At 33.0% G+C, this 21,652-nt stretch overlaps 1 protein-coding gene across 1 annotated transcript; it reads left to right on the top strand.

Annotated features, from left to right (window-relative positions):
• The first annotated feature begins 222 nt into the window (after window positions 1-222).
• VALCS ((+)-valencene synthase) lies at window positions 223-7,222 on the top strand. Its single transcript, XM_059734660.1, is given in 8 exon segments — window positions 223-447; window positions 545-821; window positions 901-1,262; window positions 1,264-1,274; window positions 1,354-1,572; window positions 1,661-1,799; window positions 1,898-2,146; window positions 6,909-7,222. Coding segments are annotated over 8 exon segments (1,758 nt in total). The 5' UTR covers window positions 223-237; the 3' UTR covers window positions 7,200-7,222.
• Window positions 7,223-21,652: the final 14,430 nt, after the last annotated feature.

The raw sequence follows: 21,652 nt of genomic DNA, 5'->3' as shown, positions 1-21,652 counted from the left end.
TATCAGCACGTGAGGGTAGGTTGCTTCCAGCTCTTCCTTGATGGATTCAATTATATCAAAGCCTTTTAGAGTTTCATTAGAAAGCGAATCTTTCTCTGAATGGATTCCAATATTTTTCTTGCCGTCAGTCTCTTCCGTGCACAACCCTTTCAAATCATGGGCCCCAAAAACAAACCAAATTCCACATACTTTTCAACTAAATACAACCATGAATGCCAGTGCTGCCCTATAAATAATATGGAGCTTGCCAAGCTATTTCTCTCATACCTACCAATTCATCATTCAAGGTATAGTACTGTTCTATCATTGTTCCAAGGAATTAACATGTCTACTCAAGTCTCAGCATCTTCTCTAGCCCAGATTCCCAAACCTAAAAATCGTCCTGTGGCAAACTATCACCCCAACATTTGGGGTGACCAGTTTATCTCCTACATTCCTGAAGACAAGGTAATTGAATGAAAATATGCATCAAGTTTAATGGCTTACATACTTATTTGGCAGTTATTTTTCTTAATGTGTTGGATGAAAAAAAATTTTGGTCCAGGTTACACGTGCCTGCAAAGAGGAGCAGTTTGTGGATCTGAAAAAGGAAGTGAAAAGGAAATTAACGGCTGCTGCTGTTGCTAACCCTTCCCAATTGCTGAACTTCATTGATGCAGTGCAACGTCTTGGGGTGGCATACCACTTTGAGCAAGAGATAGAAGAAGCATTGCAACATATTTGTAACAGTTTTCATGACTGCAATGATATGGATGGTGATCTCTACAATATTGCTCTTGGATTTCGACTACTAAGGCAACAAGGGTACAGTATTTCATGTGGTAAGAGACTAAGAAAAAAATGTTATGTTCAACCTTCTTATCATTTAAATCTTATGTTCAAGTGGTGATGTTTGTGTAGGCATATTCAACAAGTTTATGGATGAACGAGGTAGATTCAAGGAAGCTTTGATCAGCGATGTAAGAGGCATGCTATGCTTGTATGAAGCTGCACATCTGAGGGTTCATGGAGAGGACATAATTGCAAAAGCACTTGCTTTCACCACCACTCACCTCAAGGCCATGGTAGAAAGTTTAGGATACCATCTTGCAGAACAAGTTGCTCATGCCCTGAACCGGCCCATTAGAAAAGGTTTGGAGAGGCTAGAGGCAAGATGGTATATATCTGTCTACCAAGATGAAGCTTTCCATGATAAAACTTTACTAGAGCTAGCAAAATTAGATTTCAATCTAGTGCAGTCACTGCACAAGGAAGAGCTAAGCAAATCTTGCAAGGTTGGTTTTTAGATCACCCCACATGTACTTGGCCATTCTTATCACTTTCCTGTATGCTGATCATATTAATGTCTTTTAGGTGGTGGAAAGAATTAGACTTTGCTACAAAGTTACCTTTTGCACGAGACAGATTGGTTGAATGCTACTTTTGGATACTTGGGGTGTATTTTGAGCCTCAATACTTACGGGGTAGACGAATTCTAACCAAAGTAATTGCCATGACATCCATTCTAGATGATATCCATGATGCATATGGCACACCTGAAGAACTCAAGCTCTTCAAGGAAGCCATTGAGAGGTTTGCTCCTTGCACATTACCAACCTTGATTGTGTATAATAGATGTATTCATATATACCTAAATCAAGGGTCGTTATTTTATTTTCAGGTGGGATATTAACAGCATAGATCAGCTTCCAGAATACATGAAACTCTGCTATGCGTCACTCTTAGATGTGTACAAAGAAATCGAGGAAGAGATGGAGAAAGAAGGAAACCAATATCGGGTTCACTATGCCAAAGAAGTAGTAGGACATCTTTAACTCTGGATCCCCACCTTTTGTATTGATGATATTTTATATGGTCTCATATATACATAGATATAACTTGGATGAATGTTCTTTAGATGAAGAATCAAGTTCGAGCTTACTTTGCTGAGGCCAAATGGTTACATGAAGAACACGTACCAACAATTGAAGACTACATGCGTGTTGCACTAGTAAGCTCTGGATACTGCATGCTTGTAACCACGTCCTTGGTGGGAATGGGAGAAATAGCAACAAAGGAGGCCTTTGATTGGATGACCAGCGATCCTAAGATTATGTCATCTTCAAATTTCATTGCGAGGCTCATGGATGACATCAAATCACATAAGGTATGCAGAATATGTGATTCAAATGGGGAGACTAAAACACTATGGTTTTTCCTCAACTTTTGTATTATACATGCAGTTTGAGCAAAAGAGACGACATGTGGCCTCAGCTGTTGAATGTTACATGAAGCAATATGGTGTCTCTGAGGAACAAGTATACAGTGAATTTCAAAAGCAAATTGAGAATGCATGGCTGGATATTAACCAGGAATGCCTCAAACCTACTGCTGTTTCAATGCCTCTCCTTGCTCGTATTCTCAATCTTACACGAACCGCGGATGTCTTTTACAAAGAGCAAGATTCGTTCACACATGTTGGGAAAGTGATGAGGGATAACATTGCGTCTGTCTTCATTAACGCTGTAATATAACCAAATAGAGTAGTTGATTACCGTCCCCTATGTATTGCCTTGTGGAAGCAGTAATATCTAATAAATCACTATAATAAGGTGAACGAGTGATATGTAATAAATCATTGTAATACGGTAAGGGGACACATTATATGTAGCACCTAGTTTCTCTGGATTCATAGTGTTTTACTTTGGAATATTACCTGAATATTTAAATAAGAAGATGTATTACTTAAATCACCTAATATATATATATATATAATAAACTTTATTATATTATATTCTTTAATACATATGTATTATTGTCATTCAATATGAGGAGTATTGATACTGAGTCTTAAAATACATATGTATGTAGAATATATGCCTACAACAAATCTGGATCTCCTTGTTAATGTGTAATGGTGTTTTGGAGTACTACAATACTCACCAAATATTTTCTTTTCACTTTATAATGGACACTAACTTGTGAGTTTAAAGTTAATTAAATATTTAACTCTATAGAGAATTATTATTGTTGTTGTTGTTGCTAGCGTTATTATTATTTATTAATTCATTATTATGAAAATTATTATTATTATTATTATTACTATTTAATTATTATTATTATTATTATTATTATTAGCTATTAATTTTAGTTTTTTCCTTTACATCTTTTCTTTCTTGTTATTTATTATATACTTCATAAAATTACAAGTTATGATCTTTTATTAGGTTGAAATTGGAAGTTCAAGTTCATTTAAGTATGGCACAGTTTACTTAGCGGTTCACTAATTTTGTAAAAACTTCGATGCATTTATAGGATAATTAAATAATTCAACTAACTTATCATTTTACTAATTAAGGTTTTTTTTAACCCTTTTACGTGTAAGAATATATAAATTTCTAGTTCAATGTCGAAACTTTGGAATTGCATGAATATGAAAGTGAAATTGATAACATTTTTTTTTTCTGAAGAATTGTGCTTTGAAGTGAGATGGGCCTGAAAATTGATATAACATCCTCTTATCATCCACATTTAAGTTCAAGATTCAAATAAAGTGTAAAAATTGAGTTAAAAGATATTATCATTCATTAATCCTTAAAATGCCCTTAACCCTTGCATAAACACACAATGAATGTAAATTTCAATTTCTTTGTATTTTTTTTCCCAGTCTATTCCCTATTACCTATTACCCATTACCCATTTCTACCTTTTTGTTTTCTTTTTCATTTTTTCTTTTCTTCCCATCTATAGTTCTATTTTATGCCCAATGTTAATCTCTCATAATTATATTCCCATTTTCATTCGATCCATTATTATATCATTAACAACCATATTAATTGCTATTAATTTTATATTTACCTTACAATTCATCCAAATATTTTTCATTTGTATTTATCTTTTAGTTGAACTTTCATTTTTTATTTTAAATTTACATTACCTTTTTATTTATATTTTTCCCTTATTTTTAATTATTTTCTATAGTTTCCACATTAACCATATTTTTTAAAATTTTAAAATTGACTATCACTTCACTCTTAATTTTTTTTATATAGCTTTTTAAGTTTTAATGTTTTTATTTTAAATTTAAAAAAAAATTATTGAGAAAATAACTAATATATAAAGTTCTAATATTATATTAATAATTTTTCTTATCTAAATAAACTAATGAAAAGTATTTTTACTAACAACAAGAAAATTGTGAACACAATTTTTTAGTGAAACTTTAGAAATTAAATTTCAAATAAAGTATGTTATATCAAATTTTATCTAAAATATGTTGAAAGTGGTATTTAATTTTTTTTATTGACTTTCAAACTTATTAAATTTTTTACTTGAAAGATAATAGAACATGTTTAAAGAAAATTAGTTTTTCATTTTTTTAAATAAATGAGTATAAATATTTTTAAAAAATTTAAGATAATCTTAGTAAAAAATTTGATAAATGTGATTACAATTTTAAATTAGATTTTTAAATATAGATTCATTTGGATAAAATTTCACAAAAAAAAAATGGTGGAAAAAAAGGAACATTGCTAAAACTACAAAAACAAAATATGCAATTACAAAATTTTGATAATGAAATTTAAAAATAAGAGTCGAAACAATTCTTAGGTGAGATAATTTGATTGGGGAGATTATGCAATTCTTGAGTGAAAAGAAAAAAGCGGGAGAGTTTTTGAGAATAACTTAAAATCCTTGACAAAAAATAGTATTGTACACTCTTGTATAATTAGTAAATTTGTCTTGTACAATTAGTGTAATCAATAATTCAGATTCCATATATTTCCTTGTGAATATATGTTAATAGGTTAATTAACCATGTTTGCATTGGTTTGGTTTAAGAGAACAGGAAAAGTTGTTGTACAATTTTGTTCCATGATTATCATTAATAGGGTATATATTCAAATGATCATATACAAGTTAGATAAAGTGCATGAGATGAGTATATGATTAATCGATGTGTATGAGGAATGTCATCCATCCTTGACTGGCAGAATCACTTAAATTCTTCACAAATGACAACCTTGTGCACCTTTGTACAGTTAGCATATTTGTCTTGTATACTTAATGTAAATATATTGTATAGTGAACCAAATTTCATATACCCTTTACTCAATGTGTGTCCATAGATAGGTAGGTTAAACATGTTTCCACTAGTTTAATTCACAAAATAGTGGAAGACGTAAAAACAAAATTTTTCCTCAAACATCATTAGTGAGATAAGTATTCGAATTGTCATGTACAAGTTAAATAAAGTGCATGACTTGGGTGTGTGATAGAAGAATGTGTGATATGAGAGTGTGCAATCCTTAAATGGCAAGACAAAAAAAAAATTGCAAGAACAAAAAGTGAGAAAATCTTTAGGTAATTAATCATGTTTTTTGAGTGACTCTAATTAATAAATTAGCTCTAAGTGACTCTAATTAATTAATAGCACATTCCAGAAAGTCAATTTATAATATCTAGTACAAGCTTGCATTTTTACCAAGACGCTTTTATGTAGACTTATGAATTACAAATACCCAAAATACTCTCAAAGCATTCCATCATGAAATAGGAGCTCAAGTAGAGACCATTGAGACCTATAGGAAAACACTAACTCCTTCAAAATCTAATGTTGAATTTGACTTTACACTCTACTAAAGAGAGTCAACTACACCCTAATATCTTATGAAATTACAATGAGCGAAGATCAAGTCTATGACCTACTATTCATTGCATGTAAACTCTTCATAAATCGATGTCTGTAATTTAACAAGATAGTGTTATTACCTATCAAACTTATCTCTTTAATCCTTAAATTATAGATCTCACTTCTTATGTGATCAACTGACATACTTTGCCTTAGAGAAGTATTATCTTTCGATGTGAAAATTTAGTGGGTGTTAATTGACTTTTTGGTAGTTCTTAAAGAATAATTTCCTCAAATAACAAAAGAAGCACATAAAAAAAATGCAATAAAAAATAATTGTGGTGGTCTCAAAGTGACTTGGCCAAAAGTTAAATAATTGGAGGATGACAACACGGAACAAGGACTTTTCAAACAGTTATATACAAACTTAATATAATAAGGGTTTTTTTAATGATTATTTTGGGAAAAAAATTTTAAATAGGGGAGGATATAATTATATAAAAATATGTGTATGCATATCAATACATGTGTATATTTATACGTATTTTTACATATTAATTTAATAAAGTAAAATAAAAATCAATTGGTATGACAAACAAAATTAAAGTAATAACAATCCTATAAGAAAATAAATAAATAAATAAATGAACAAAAGTAAGTTTGTGTCAAAAAAATATAGTAAAAAAATAAAAATCCTTGTGGAAAAACTAATTGCTAATATTTTTTATTTTAAAAACATTTCTAATATTAACCTATATCGAAACTATTTAATTTTATTACATTTCATGGAAATAAACTTCCTGTAATAAAAATATTTTCTTTTAGGTATCTATAGACGAGAAAAAAATATTTGATATATGATTAGAAAAATGTTAGTGTCCGAAAATCGAAAAATGTCCTTGGAAGATTGTATTTATTTCCCCTGAATTTTCGGTTTATCCGGTACGCTCCATGCCAAACACTGCCCGTGTTTTACGCGGTTTGCAACCCATACTCCATGCTCCATGTCGTAAACCAATGAGATTAAAGATTAGTCTGACAGCTTCATTGGAAAAATTCAAAACTAATGGAAAGAATGAATAAAAAAATGAAAGAAAATGAATTGGTCCACATGTGAAAAGGAGAGAGCTGGTCGTTGAATGGGAAATGGAGGAAAATAGAAGAAAAATGACAAAGGAAGGAGCCAAGAAAAGGAAGGAGGAAAATATAGTATTTCTTGTTAAGCTATAATTTGACCTTGACCATAAAGCTCAATCAAACATATTTACTGCACTGTTCTTCTAAACCATATATGCAGTTTGAGCAAAAGAGAGGACATGTTGCCTCAGGCGTTGAATGTTACATGAAGCAATACGGTGCCTCTGAGGAAGAGGTATACGATAAGTTTCAGAAGCAAGTTGAGGATGCATGCAAGGATATTAATGAGGAGTTCCTACGACCTACGGCTGTTCCGATGCCTCTCCTTATGCGTGTGCTTAATCTTTCTCGAGTGATGTATGTGATCTACACGGGGGGAGATGGGTACACTCATGTTGGAAAAGTGATGAAGAATAATGTTGCATCACTGCTCATTCACCCTATCGCATGACCAAATGGATCAAGTTGATGAGCATCTACATATTCTGCCATACCTAATGCATCACTGCTCATTTGAATATATGTTTAAAACACATGGATCAAGTTTGATACTTTTCTGTCATTTAAAGTTCACGTGAGGGAGAAAATTCTCCATAGAAAATCACTTGGCGGAGAAGATTCAAACAACACGTGTATTCACTATGGAAGTTACCAGGAAAAGGGTTTAGAACATACAAAGACATAAAACACTAAAAAATTCATCCTAACGGGTAAAATATGATTATGATTATTATTATTATTATAATATTAGACATGCTAAAAGTTTTATTATATACCATGTAAAAAATAAATGTTATGATATTACATTAAACTATGCAGAGTTTAAATTTTTGCCAAAAAAAAAAAAAAAAGAAAAAAAAAATTGGAGAATCAAATTCAATCAACTCATCATTTTCCAAGCAAGGATTACGATATTGAAAATTATAGATAGATCGATGATTATATTTTTAAAAAACATTGGAATGAAATAATAATACATGTATAGAAGTTTTTTAAATAATATATATATATATATATATATATATATATATATATATATATATAATAACATTTGTGTGATATTGAATAATAATCCATAGAGCTTGAAAATGCATTTAATTATAAAATATATATGATTGCATGTAATTTGAAAATAAGTATTTATAATTTCATTTACGACTTTATTTCTTCCTCATTATTTAATTAATATAGACAAGGTATATATAAAAAAAAGACTTTAGTGAATGCAACTTCAAATGACGAATAATGCACGGTAGCAGTAAGCGAAGACTCATTATTTTGACTTCAAGGCATTAATTCATATTTTATCCATTACACAACAAAATATATATAAATATCCTTATAAAAAATATATACAATATTTATAGGTAACAACTTTCTTCTTAAGCAAAGCAGCCAAGTAAGACTACAAAATCTATACCAAACAAAATATCTACTAGGAATAAAATTGATTGGCTCGAACTCAAACTACCTATGGACAAATTTGGATAATTATTTCCAACATTTAAATTGATTGGGCTTAGGTTAAAGTATTCTTCAACTCTTAAGTCAATTTTAGTTGGGCTCTTACCAAGGTTGTGACATCTCGAATCTAACCAAAAGTTGATATAATATTTATATAATAATTATAATTTATATTATTATGGACTCATGCACATTTTTCATTTATTATGAAAAATGATTATTTGAAAACCCTTTTTAGGTTTTTTAGAGTGATCATTTATTTTATTTATTTTTCAAAAAGGAAAACAAAATAAGAAAAAAAAAAAAAAAAAGACAAGTTCATAAACCAAGATTGAGTAAGAAGTCAAATTACCTATTGGAAAAATACAAAGATAAGTCATACAAAACAACCCTCTAAGCTTATATACTTACAATCTTTATTAAGCAAATGAAATGAATTATGACAATTAAATAATTGATTATGGATACTCAAGAAAAGAAAAACACAAATATAAAACAAGTCATGGTGTTTATCATGTTAAAATAATGTAAAAAAAAAAAACAAATGATAAAAGAATTTGCATAAATTGATTTATGAAACTAATTAAAAACATGGGTTTAATTATTTCTAAATTCAAAGGATTAAAAAAGTTATTCCAATTTGATGATTTCAATTGATTTTAAGTACAAAAGAAAGTTTTGATTTCAAATTTTTTTTTGAAGAAAAAAATGCTTCAAATCATAGAGATCATCATTTATATCAGCAATGCCATGATAGTTATCATAGGTGCTTTGTAATGCTTGTTCTATCTCGTTTTCAAAGTGGTATGCCACCCCAAGCCGTTGAATTGCATCGATAAACTTCAGCTGTTTCGAAGGGTTACTAGCTGCAGCAATCAGCTCTCTTCTAACTTCCTCCTTTAGATCTTCCAACTGCTGCTCTTTATGGGCCAGAGTTATCTGTATCAATAAATTGCAAGAACAAAAAGTGTGAAAATCTTTAGATATTGTTATGTAAACTGCATATATGATCAGAAAATTACCTCATCATCAGGAATGTTGCTCACGATGAAACTATTGGCCCAAATGCTAGGCTGATAATTTGCAGTCCGGCGATTAGTCTCTGGATTAGCAACTGGGGCTGGAGAAGACATGTTACTGGTAGCGAGAATTAAGGGCATGTGTAACTCACTGGAGCACTCCATATATGAATAAGATAGCTTGCAATCTTCGGTATTTATAGGATGGGAAATCGTTCATTACAATTATTGAATATCAATCCCAGATCCCCAGTAGCATGGATTCAATTAATTCAAGGTCATCTATCATATTTAAACCACGTTTATTAAAAATTAAATATTTAAAATATGTTTTTATTTCTCTTAGAAATACGAAAATTGTAGCTTATTCCCTTAATAATTCTCAGTATCCAATCAGCCACCAAACAGTGACTAAGACTTTCACGTGAAGATCGTTGGGAAGGTTAATTTAAAAATATTTTAAAATACACGTAAGTTTTCAAAAATCAAATAATTATTTCTTGAAATAAAATTATATAAAAAATAATAATTTATCACTTTAAGTTAATAAAAGCATCTTACAAATAAGTATATTAAAAAAATATATAATATAATATGGGATACAAATCATTGTGAAAAATGTTCTATGATAAATAAAATTCCTTCTAATCTTGTAATTAATAATAATTTTATATTATATATTATATAAATCATTTCATCTTCCTATCTTTTTTAATAAATTGAATAAAATTTTTGTTGGTTGGCATCAATAATAAAATAAAATAAAAATTAGAACTTAAAAGTTAAAAATATAACAAATAAAATATTGACTTTTATTTCACTCATAACATGTCTGTTAAAAATATAGATATCAAGAAAGAAAAATATAATATGGGTCAATATTTTATTTAATTTTTTTTATTTTAATTGTATTTAATTTTTAAGTATTTTGGTTTTAATTGTATTTTTAATTTTTAAAATTTCTTATTTTATAGTTGTTCAATATTCTTAAGAATGTTTGTTTATAAAGAGAAAAAAAAAAGTCATAAATTCGTCTCACAACACCATGACTAAAAGGGAGATTGGTTCTTTACAATTAAACATCTACACGTTTATTTGTTTATTGATATTATTGATGTAAGAGATAAAATGATCATTTTAGGAAATAATTATTTAACTTATGAGAAATGTATGTGTTTTAAAATATATTTAAATGGATGAAAATAAAACTAATTTATAAAATTTTGAATTTCTTTTTCAAATTAGTGAGTCATAACCTAGTTTTCCCTTAATATTTCATTGTACAATAAAATTAATATCATGGTAATAAAAGAATTTGGATATAACTAGGGAACTAAGTTCTTTTATATACAACACAAAAATTAGTGTCTAGATGAAAAGAAAATTGCAAATAATTTGTTTTTCAATCACACCTATTGTAAGAATCATATTATTAATTATTTTGATTCTTAATTAACAATAATTAAGAATAATATAAATATATATTTTTTTTAATTAAAATGTGATTTGAGTTAGGATAACTCTTAAATTTTTGGCAAATTTTCAATGCCAATATTTCATTTATATAAAACCACATAATATTTCCTTGATATAAAAATTAGGTCTAAATGATGCTTGATATGTCAAATGTCCTTTCAAACATTGAAAAAGTTAAAAAAAAAAAAAAAAAACATTGAAAGTTATGTGATTCAATTAAACCACAAATTCCTTAGAGGAGATGTATATAACCAGCCAATCACTTTATCATATGAAAATCATTCCTCCACCTTATCATAATAATTGATTCTTCACCTATCAATAATTTTAAATTCCCCTAATATGGCAATTTACATCTCCTCTTTCTATCAATTTCTAGACCCAACCTTATATTAATTTCTAAAAATTTCATCCCTTAAATCGGAGTGGCATGACATTATTTAGTAAATTCCAATAAAACTATAAGAGTTCTAAACAATCAATGAATCCAAAATAATCATTTAAGTTTTATTAAATCATTATATTTATTTATTAAACATCTTTTAAGTCAAACTTATTATATAATAAGGCTTAATTATTTTATAATTTATTTATTTTAATAGTTAAGAAAATTGGAGGATGCATTGAATTGAGCAAAACTAAATCTCAATCATAAATGAGCAAGCCTATTTTATAAAGAGACAATAAAGTTTGGAAGGACCATCTATGGTCGAATTCATACACCAAAATCTCTAGAAAATCCGAGTGGGCACCATCACCATTGAATAACGGCCCTACTTGGTATGTGGGGTGATGTTGTGGGTTTTGGATGTTAATATGAAAAAAAGAGTCGAGTGTTTTGCAAATGGCCGGCCGCCCTACTTGGTATTACTGAGTGTGGATATGTTGGAGTTGTTTTGGGGCTTAAAGTTTTAGTTTGACTTGTTTAAATTTCCTTTTTTTCATGTACATTGTATTGACTCTTCTCATCATTGTTGTCGCATTCCTCGGTCCTTATTTTAATAATTTATTATATTTTTTATATGAAATGCAAAATATTTGAGTACTTTTTGAGTGGTTGCTTATAATATGCAGTGAAATTTGTTCCTACTATTATTTGTTAAAAGGGTAAATATTTTAGTGGTTGCTATTTCTAAAGAAATTAAGATTTGGTTCACTTTTTCAAAAATTAATTTTTGCTTCCAATAACAAATATATATATATATATGAAAAAAATATGAAAATGAAAACATGTCTATGTGTTAATTGTTCCAAAAATAGATTTTTGAAAATAGGGTATTTTTTAGGAAAAGTTTTAATTGTTTTTAGTTGTTTTTTTTTTTTTTGTGAATGTTTAAAAAATAATATATAAATAAAAAAATGATTAAAAATAAGGTAGTATATATAAAAGTTTTTTTTATTGTAGAGAAATTTGAAAAACACGCTTTTAATGTTAGAAAATGATTTTTATACAATAAAAAAACTATTACAAAACAGAGTAGTCAAATAAGCAATTCTATGACACTTTCCTTTCATCTTTAGATTTTGTCATGGTAATCAAATTACCAATTATGATTAGAATTCCTTTTCTATTAATTAAGTCTATAAATTCATTGTTTTAGCTATGAGTTTAGTAAATTTTTAACTAAAAATTTGAAAAAAATAAAAATAAAATTACTATTCATATATATTTTCTTTTTTTGCTTTTTTTTTTTTTTTTTTTTGAGAATTTTGTTAACTCATCCCTCTTGGTGTTCCTCAATTGGAATCAACAAGAAGGGTTTTTTTTTTTAATACTACTTTTTTGTCTTTTGAGAATTTGGTTCAATAAAGGGTTTGATTTTAAATTTTTTTTAGATACGTATACTAATTATTAATTAGGATATTTGATTGAGACATGAATGATCTTGGCTGATTTGTAAACTCTATTTGAAAGTAGTAAAAGATTTGTGTAATCATTATTTCGTTATAAAATTATCTAAAGAAAAATTATTAGTGCTTTAGTGCATTAGTCTAGTTAAATTAAATTTGTAATTTTTTAGGACGTCATATATATATATATATATATATATATATATATATATATATATATATATATATATATATATATATATATATATATATATATATATATATATATATATATTAATGATTTATACTCCCTTTAAAAATTCAAGGTTGCTGCATAATTAATTTGAAATTAAACAGATAAGTATAACTAAATTGATTTAGAATAATGAGCAAAAGGGATAAGTATTTATATGGAAATTGAAAATAAAAATTTGAAAATGAATTTAAATTTAGAATTTAAAATAGAAAAACTTTCAAATATCTTTTAGTTTAAAAAATATTTTTAAAGTTTAAAAAAATCTTTCCTTCCTAACTCTTTTTTTTTTTTTTTTGGTAAAATATCATTTGAGAGTTTTCAAAGATCACCCCCTAAGCTTAAAGTCATTATTCTTTGTGTTTAATAAAAAAAGGTTTCAAAACATTTTAAATTTGTTTGTTGAGTTTGAGATAGAAGATCACATCCTCTCAAGGTGTCGAGGAGTCCAGTAAGGAGAATGATACGTTTGCATCGTGGACATGAAATTAGGTACAATCATTAGATAACTTTATGTACTTATCCTTCAAATTTAGTGGATTTTAAATTTATGGTATTTGACCTTGTGGTTCTTATATCAAAGTCTTTGGGAGGCTTTGTGAGTGATTTCTATGTAATTGCTTGTATTTTTAAGTGATTTTTTATTTTTATTTATTCTTTATATCCTAATAAAAGAAAATATAGAAACTAAAGATTGGCATACATTGAGCTAAATTCAAGAAGACTATCTATTTACTCCCTTTGAGGTGAATAGATAAAAAAGAAAGAAGAGAAATGGGAGATTTGTCTTTCTTTAAATCCAAACAAGATGATAAGTCCCAGTCAAAGAATCATGTACTACAACAATTGATTACAAGTATTCTCTTTGGGTGAGAACAGACCACACAAAGAAATTGGGTGAAAAAAATTGTCATATCCTTTATTGATGTCCATGAGCGATTTTTAACATATGTCGCTAAAACTAAAGGTCTTTAACACCATAATAAAATAACTTCAAATAATAAAAAAAATAACAATAGTGAAAGCAAAAAATCAATGCAATAGCTTTTGTTCTTCTACCACTACTTATGACTTGTTCCAGCACATGGTTGTTAATCCCTTCTAATTCCTTGGCCAGAAGAGAATAGCAGCTTGACTATGAAATGATCCCACAACCACTTGAATGCGTACGTGTCTTCACGCATGATATTTTGGATTTCTTTTGATGGCACATTGCAAACGTTGTAGCCCATTCAAAGTCTTGTCATTACTCCCCCCTCCAAGTGGATGCTTGTCCTCAGGGTCCTAATTTGGAAACCTCTGCAGAAGCTCTTCGGTACTCTCCCACGTAGCATCCTCCACAGCCAGCATACACCACTTGACTAAACTTTCTTCACGAAACTTAGCCCCGTGTTTCACCCAGCGAGTGTCTAGTATGGCTTTGGGCTCAATCACAAGTGTACCATCATCTGAAAGTGGCAGAAGTTCTGAACTGTTCACGGAACCATCTTGATTACTACTCAAAAAGTGCTATTTCATAGCTTGTAATTAACTCTTTTAAACACTTTTGAGTAGTAGTTATTACCTTTTAACCCAATTAACATATTAAGGACCTTTGCAATAAATTCTAATCAAATACTGTTAAGTTTTGGTGTTTTGATAGCTTTTTGATCACCAAAGCAATCCAAGATTGAGGAGAGTTCTTTGGAATCCATGGAAAAGCAATGGAAAGCTCAGAAACATGAAGAACCGAAGCTTTGAAGTCCTTTGCCATAAGCAAATCTGGAATGCAAGGAGGGGAAGCAAAGAGAAATCTGCCATGAAGCATTCTAGATGACAGTCATGTAAGCCACTTTTGGAGTACTTCCTGGAGTCCAATTTATGTATGCTATATGTCGTTTCGAAGCTTAAGAAGTCAACAATCCAATGCTTTAAACAGTACGCGATTCGGAGTTGAAATGAAGGAGTTACAACCATTGGAAGCTGATCACTCCAAGCTAAAGGAAAATTTTGCACGGCTGCAAAATCCCCCTTTTGCTGCGAAAATGTTGTCCTTTTGTTGCGAAAATTTCGCAGCCATTTTGCACAATGCAACAGAATTTCTCCTGAAGCTTCCTGATATTTGCGACATACATTTTGAGATTTTTTGCTTTAGATATTTGATGTCTAAATCCCCAAACTCTCCTTGTAACCCACCTATCATAGGATTCCTTAATCTTTAAGTAAGAACAAAGGGTGAATAACCTCTTATATATAGTTTGTAATTTTCTTTATACAATGATCAATCTCTCGAGAGCCTGTTCTCAGAGATGAATCATCATGTAATTGGCGAAAGGAAGAAATATATTTTACAGAGCACTTGCTCTGTTTTTCCTTCATATTTTTGTTTTCTCATTATTTTTCTTTCTAGCCAATCAAACTTTGAGGATGTTTTCTCAGAGGATGAGAGGCTAGGCTCTTCGTCTCTTGGAGTGAAGAAAGCCGGGTAAGTTTCCTCATGCATAAATTGGAAGTTTTGTTGTTTTAGTTTTTAATGAAGAGAAAGTGTGACCCGTTAATGGTTTTTATCTTTTTAGTTAACTTAAAATGCCTTTAAATCACCTGGGCCAACACTTGGTAAGGCAAGTGATCTCCGTCCATTGAGATGCACTAGTTTACCTATTGCGAGCCTTTGGGAGGTGGTTTAAAGGTAGGATTTTCTAGAATAGCCAACACTTGGTAAGCTTTTGGACTCCAAGGAGACATCCATTAGTTATCTCTTGCGAGCTTTTGACGGGTAATCCAAGGTTAAGGATCACCTTGAATGGCAAATGCTAGGTGAGAGGCACGAGCCATTGCAAGATGCATCAGTGAGAGAGATTTAGTGTTTGAACCCATTAATGGGAAGCATCTGTACCACACCGGTTAGAGAATTAACTATATGTTAATTCTCTAATGCGAGAAAAAGAAACAAGTGACCGGAACTCCCTTTTTGTACAAGGAACCTGAGCCTAGTGATTTGAAACTCCAAGAAACACTTTTCTTTGTAAGTAAAATCAGTTGCTATTTTTGGTTAGTTTAAAACCAAACCTTTTTCATTCAAACATCTTTATGTTTTATTTTAAAGCTAACCTTGAAATGAAAAGACACCAATTCATCTTTGAATTAATATCAATTGTGGAGTGAAAAACCATCCCAGTGAATGACCCTAGAGCCACTATGCTATGCTAGCTAAGGCTATCCTAGTACATGGTGTAATAGGTTATAAATTTTGTTGATTACTCCTGAGGACCAAAATCAAGGGACACCAGCTGGACACGAATCAAATGGCACCACTGTCAGGGACCATTGAGAGGACATGAATCAACTGAGACACCAATTGGGAACGCATCACATCTCCAAGCTTCTTCCTTAGCATCAATACATGAAAAACAAGGTGCAAGCGCACATTGTCGGGTAGCTTCAGTTTTTATGCGACAGCTCCCACTCTCTCCTCGATTAGATATGATCTACAGTATTTGCTTGCAAGGTTCTGATGAGCGCGTTGAAAACGAATTGTTGGCGATAAGGCTGTAGTTTGAGGAAAACAAGATTGCCTTCTTGAAATGTAGCATCCCATCAGTCACGATATGCTATTTGCTTCATTCGATTCCTTGTAATTGCCAAGTTTTCCTTGAGATGTTTCAATAATGCATCTTGAGTTGCAAGGCTATGATCAACTTCATCAACGGGCGAAGACCCCATCGAATACAATGGAATAACAGGGGAAAGTCACCCATAAAGAGCCTGGAATGGGGTCATGCCTATAGAAGAGTGATAAGCAATATTATACCATAACTCAGCCCAAGGAAGAAATGTACTCCATTGGCGTGGTTGTTGATAGATGAAGCAATGCAGATATTGTTCCACACAGCGGTTGACAACTTCAGACTGGGCATCTGTTTGAGGATGGTAGGTAAAACTCATCTTGAGTTATGTACCCAACATTGTAAAAAATTCCTACCAGAACTTACTGATGAAAATGGGGTCCCTATCACTAACAATAGACCGCGACATTCCATGTAGTTTCACAATGCCCTCAACAAATTTTTTTGCCACCACATTTGCTGTAAATGGATGAGATAAGGGCAGAAAATGTGTGTATTTGCTGAGACGATCAACAATCACCAGAATGGTCTTTTGATCATGGGAGAATGGTGTTTTGAGCAAAACTAAATCTCAACCATAACGTATCTAGTTTGATTTAATGTGATTTAGTGTAAGAAATTTGATGTGATTTGGTGGACCATCATGTTTATGATAGCTAAAAACTAGTAGGCAATGAAAATAAAATAATTCATTCTTGCAGAGAGAAAGGGCAAGAGACAATAAAATAATAATTATAGCACTAGACTTCTTCCTTACTATCTAGTTTTCCCATCTTCTTTTGTTTGTGATTCCACTTGGGCTTACCATTCTATTTTATAGAAATATGAGGAAATTATTCTTATAATTAACGTAGAAAAGTGAGGCATGTTGATGTTGGATAATTGGAAGTAACATGTCTCCCTGATGTCGTCGCCCAATCAACTGAGAGTGAGGCTTCCTTCTCCTCTCCTGCAAAAGACACACCCTCCGAAGCTCTAGTTAGATTGACAATTAGAGAGAATACCCCATATTGGGAACTCAAGAAGTGGATTTTCTTTGCCCTCCCCCTCCCCCTCTTTCTTTTTGAGCCATGTGAAGACTTTTATTGTGTTTGGAGCCTTGTCACATCTATGCTGGGAAGGTGCTTTGACTTTCACAATCATGATGGCTGCACAGAGGGTGGCAAAGCAATCATTATCCTTTAGGCGGTTGATAGGGGTCGTCGATGGGGTGACCTGGCGTCTTGCTTGTCACCTCATTCTACAAGCGGTGCAGTGCAGAGCGCAGCAGGTTGCCTGAAAGGACATGGGGATGTCCCATCGAGCGTGCTTTTGGTGAGGAGAAGAATGATTGCCCGCGAAAACCGGTCAGGGATCCTGTTTGGAACGCATCATGCATTCTTGGAGAAGCACGAGGCAGCCAACCATTGACTATTGGGGCCGAATTAGGTGTTCCTAGCTAATGGCACATGTCTAGACAAAGATGAAGGGATGCCATGTGTCCAACAAAAGGGTGTCTTGCGAGGTCAAGGCAATCTGCCACATGTCCGCCCAAATGAGGTCCTTACAATGCCCCCTTTTAACCCAATTGTTTTGTCCGGACAGAAGAGGCGAGTTAGTGGAGGGAGATCCAATGTCCACAGAGAAGGCTGCACACAACGTCATTTTCTTTAGCAATGAGCAGTTCAACGCGGGGCCCCGTTTCCTCTTCCATCCATTTTCATGTAGTTCTTGCACTATACCCAGATCCCTCCAGCCGTTTCCATCCTAATATCGTTTGGGTGTTAATGGGGTGAAGCATCCTGAACATGCTCTTCTATCTGGACCTCTTCCTATCATAGGTCATCTTCGTCTACACCATCAAAAAGGGCAAAAATGACATCTTTAGCATGTTCGCCCATATCCCGTCTCTCTAGTTGGTGATGAGTCTTCTTGAATTGAACAAATGAGGGGCCAAGAGACATGTGCTGGTCCGGGGACCATGGGTCAGCTTGATAGAGCATCCAGAAAGGGATTTCCACCCTAACTGTTCATTAAAGATTCCGAGTAAGAATGGTTCTAAGTGCCTCTCCCCTTACTATTTTCTGTTGAGTTAATGTCACTTGGTCGCTAATATTTTATGTTTTGGCTGGTGTAAGTAAGGATAAGAGGGGTCGTCTGGTTGAGTGGGTGGAGAAGGCTTCATTCGTTCGAAATCATTGCCAGCGAAAGGAACTACCAGACGCTTCTTTCTGCCCGAAACCTACTTGCAGTTATCCGGGAGCCCCAACCGTACGTCCTCCTCATCATTCCTAGGCGGTTGCCTAAGGTTGTGGTGCCCCGGGAACACTTTGTCTTGAAGAATCTTTCATTTTACGAAGAGACGTGTGAGGCAGATGCCAAGGCTCGTTAGGAGCGTCTTGAGTAGGGGGATGAGAAAATGTAGGAGGGGAAATTAAGGAGAGCGTCGGGTGAGAAGGGTCAGGCCTTGTTGTCTGTGGCCTATCCTCCAACTAAAAAGAAGAAGAAGAACAAGAAGAAGAAGAAGAAAAGACCCAACGTAAAAGTGACCAAGGCTTCGACTCTAGTTCCTGAATCTCCGTCTACCTCTACTCTTTCCTCTTCCAATTCGGCGGACAGCTCCATCCAAGCTTCCAAGGGTGACTCCGATTCCTTGAGGCTCGATCTAAGCGATCCGGGGACTTGTCATTCTGAGCCTGAGTCAGTGCCTATAGCCCTTAGAGTTATAGACGAACCAGAAGCAGAGGAAGACATGTCAACTGATTTGAGAGTCGGTTTTAAGGAGAGGCACCGTAAACGTCTGCATGAGGCTATCCATATGGTCCCTCCTCCAACCAAAAGGGCTTGCCCGGAAGGGGCTCGGGAGGAGCCTAGGAGACAGGTCCTTCCAATGCCAATGCCCCCGTTGGATACCGTGGGGCCTAGCAGCACGCTTGTTGTTGAGAAAGAGGTCGACCCGACTCTAGGTGGGGTCTCTGGTGGTGTTGCTCTTGTTGAGGAGGTTTTGGACCAAAAAGACACTCCTGCGTCCGCTCCTCCTCCAAGCTGGGATGAAATGATGGAGATGCTAAAGCACATGTCATGCTTCACTGATGCTGAGCCACCTTTCACCAAGATGTCAGATTTATTTCCTTTTACCAAGCGGATATCGATGAATTTAGGCGGTGACCCTCCCATCTTCGTCTCAACCCGACTTCCTTTTGGCACGCCCGAGTCTACCACCTCCCGTATTCAACAACTGCGGGATTGCATGGTGCAAGAGACTGCAAAAGTGGTAACTTCTTCTATGTTGCCCCCTTTCCGGATAATGCACACCTCCCTAATGGCGCTAACCCTATTTCTATTATTTCTTTTAGTTGGTGGTTGGCATCCGCAACATGGTGCGTCAACGCACACTACTTTCAAATCTGAATTTTTCTTACTTGCTCTATTGTTGCCCAAATTTCTTAATCATTTTTCATTCTCTAGTTATTCTACCCAAGAATTTGAATAGAACCTCCAAATAATCAACCAAAATTTCAACTCTTGACAAGCAACCACACTTGGACACTCATAGTTCCACTCTCCTTACAGTATAAGATTCTAAACTTAAGGAATTTTGATTTCTTGTTCAGTTTTACTGTCTACTTTGCATGTTCTTGGTAAGATAATGGTAGCTCCACACAAGCAGAATGACATGAGTAAGGTACATGGTGCTACAAGGATGAGATGGAGACCAAAAAAATTCTGTCATGATTTGAATTGTTGCCCAAATGAGGTTTTCTCATTGCCAGGGTATAACTCTCAAATTAAGCTTATTTGTAATGTATGGGAAAATTATATGCTAATAATGTCCAAAAGCTTATGGCTAGTGAGGTTTGTGTCTATATGAATGTGCTTTTGAGCATTGAACCTTAATTTACAATCTAGAGATTTAATATGGAATCTTGTTTTTTCTACAAATGTTGGAGATATTACAACATTAGAACTGTTGATTTTCTATGATGTGTTGATTGATTACTACTCAAAAAGTGCTATTTGATAGCCTTTAATTAATCCTTTTAAACACTTTTGAGTAGTAGTTTAGGCCTTTTAACTCAATTGGCATGTTAAGGATCCTTTAAAGCAATTTTGATCACTTTGTGTAAGTTTTGGTGTTTTTGTTAGTATTTTGATCACCAAAGCAAGTCAAGAATGAGGAGAGCTATGAGGAATCTTGGGCAAAGCTTAGAATTCAATTGCCAAGAGTGAATCCGGATTGCAAGGAGAAAAAGCAAAGAGAATCTGCCATGAAGCCTATTCTTGATGACAGTCGTAGCAGCCACTTTTGGAGCACTTTCTGAAGTCCTAATGATGCATGCTATATACCATTTCAAAGATTAGGAAGTCAACAATCCAATGCTTCAAACGGTGCGCGATTCGGAGTTGAAACAAAGAAGTTGCAGCCATTACAAGTCAATCACTCTAAAGTGTTGCGGAATCAGCCATTTGTTGCGAGAATTTCGCAGCACTTTTGTACAGTAAGGTGTTTCTCCTTCTGACGATGCACGAACCATGCCGCGAGAAGGGAGCTGGAAACCTCAAGGTGGAAGCCAACTTTGCAGCCTGGTGAAGATAGCTTGGTGTTGCGAAAATATTTCGCAGCCCTCTCAGGTGTCTGCGAAATTTCGCAGACACCACTTTTCTCCTGCGAAATGGCTCCTGAAGCCTCCCGAAGCTTGCTACCGACATTGGGAGATATTTTCCATTAGATTTTTGTTGTCTAAATCCCAAAATACTCCTTGTAAACCACCAATTACATGATTCCTTAGTTTTTAAGTTAGTAAAAAGACCAAATATCTTTGTAATAATTAGTTTTATATTGTTTTGATATAAATACCTCTCGGGAGCCTGTTCTCAGAGAGGAGTTCCTTCTGTAAACGTTTGGTAAGCTAGTAAAGTCTATTTTCTTTCTACTGCCTTACCTTCTCACTTTGTATTTTCATTTTATTTCTAAGTTATGAATTCTCTGAGGAGTTTTCCCCAGAGAATGAGTAACTAAACCTCCAATTCCTTGGAGCTAAGGTTGCCGGGGAAGGTTCCAAGTGCAAGAATGCAAAGCTTTGTGGTTTTAGCTATTAATGAAGAGGAAGTGAAATCCTTTAGTGATTTCTATGTTTTTAGTTAACTTAAAACACCTTGGAGTCACCTGGGCCAACACTTGGTAAGGCAAGTGATTTCCAACCATGGAAATGCACTAGTTTACCCCTTGCGAGCCTCTGGTAGGTGACTTCAAGGTAGGATTTTCTGGAATTACCAA

Source organism: Vitis vinifera, chromosome 18, assembly GCF_030704535.1.
Source record: "Vitis vinifera cultivar Pinot Noir 40024 chromosome 18, ASM3070453v1".
NCBI classification, from domain to species: Eukaryota; Viridiplantae; Streptophyta; class Magnoliopsida; order Vitales; family Vitaceae; genus Vitis; species Vitis vinifera.
This window is presented reverse-complemented; position numbering and strand designations above follow the sequence as displayed.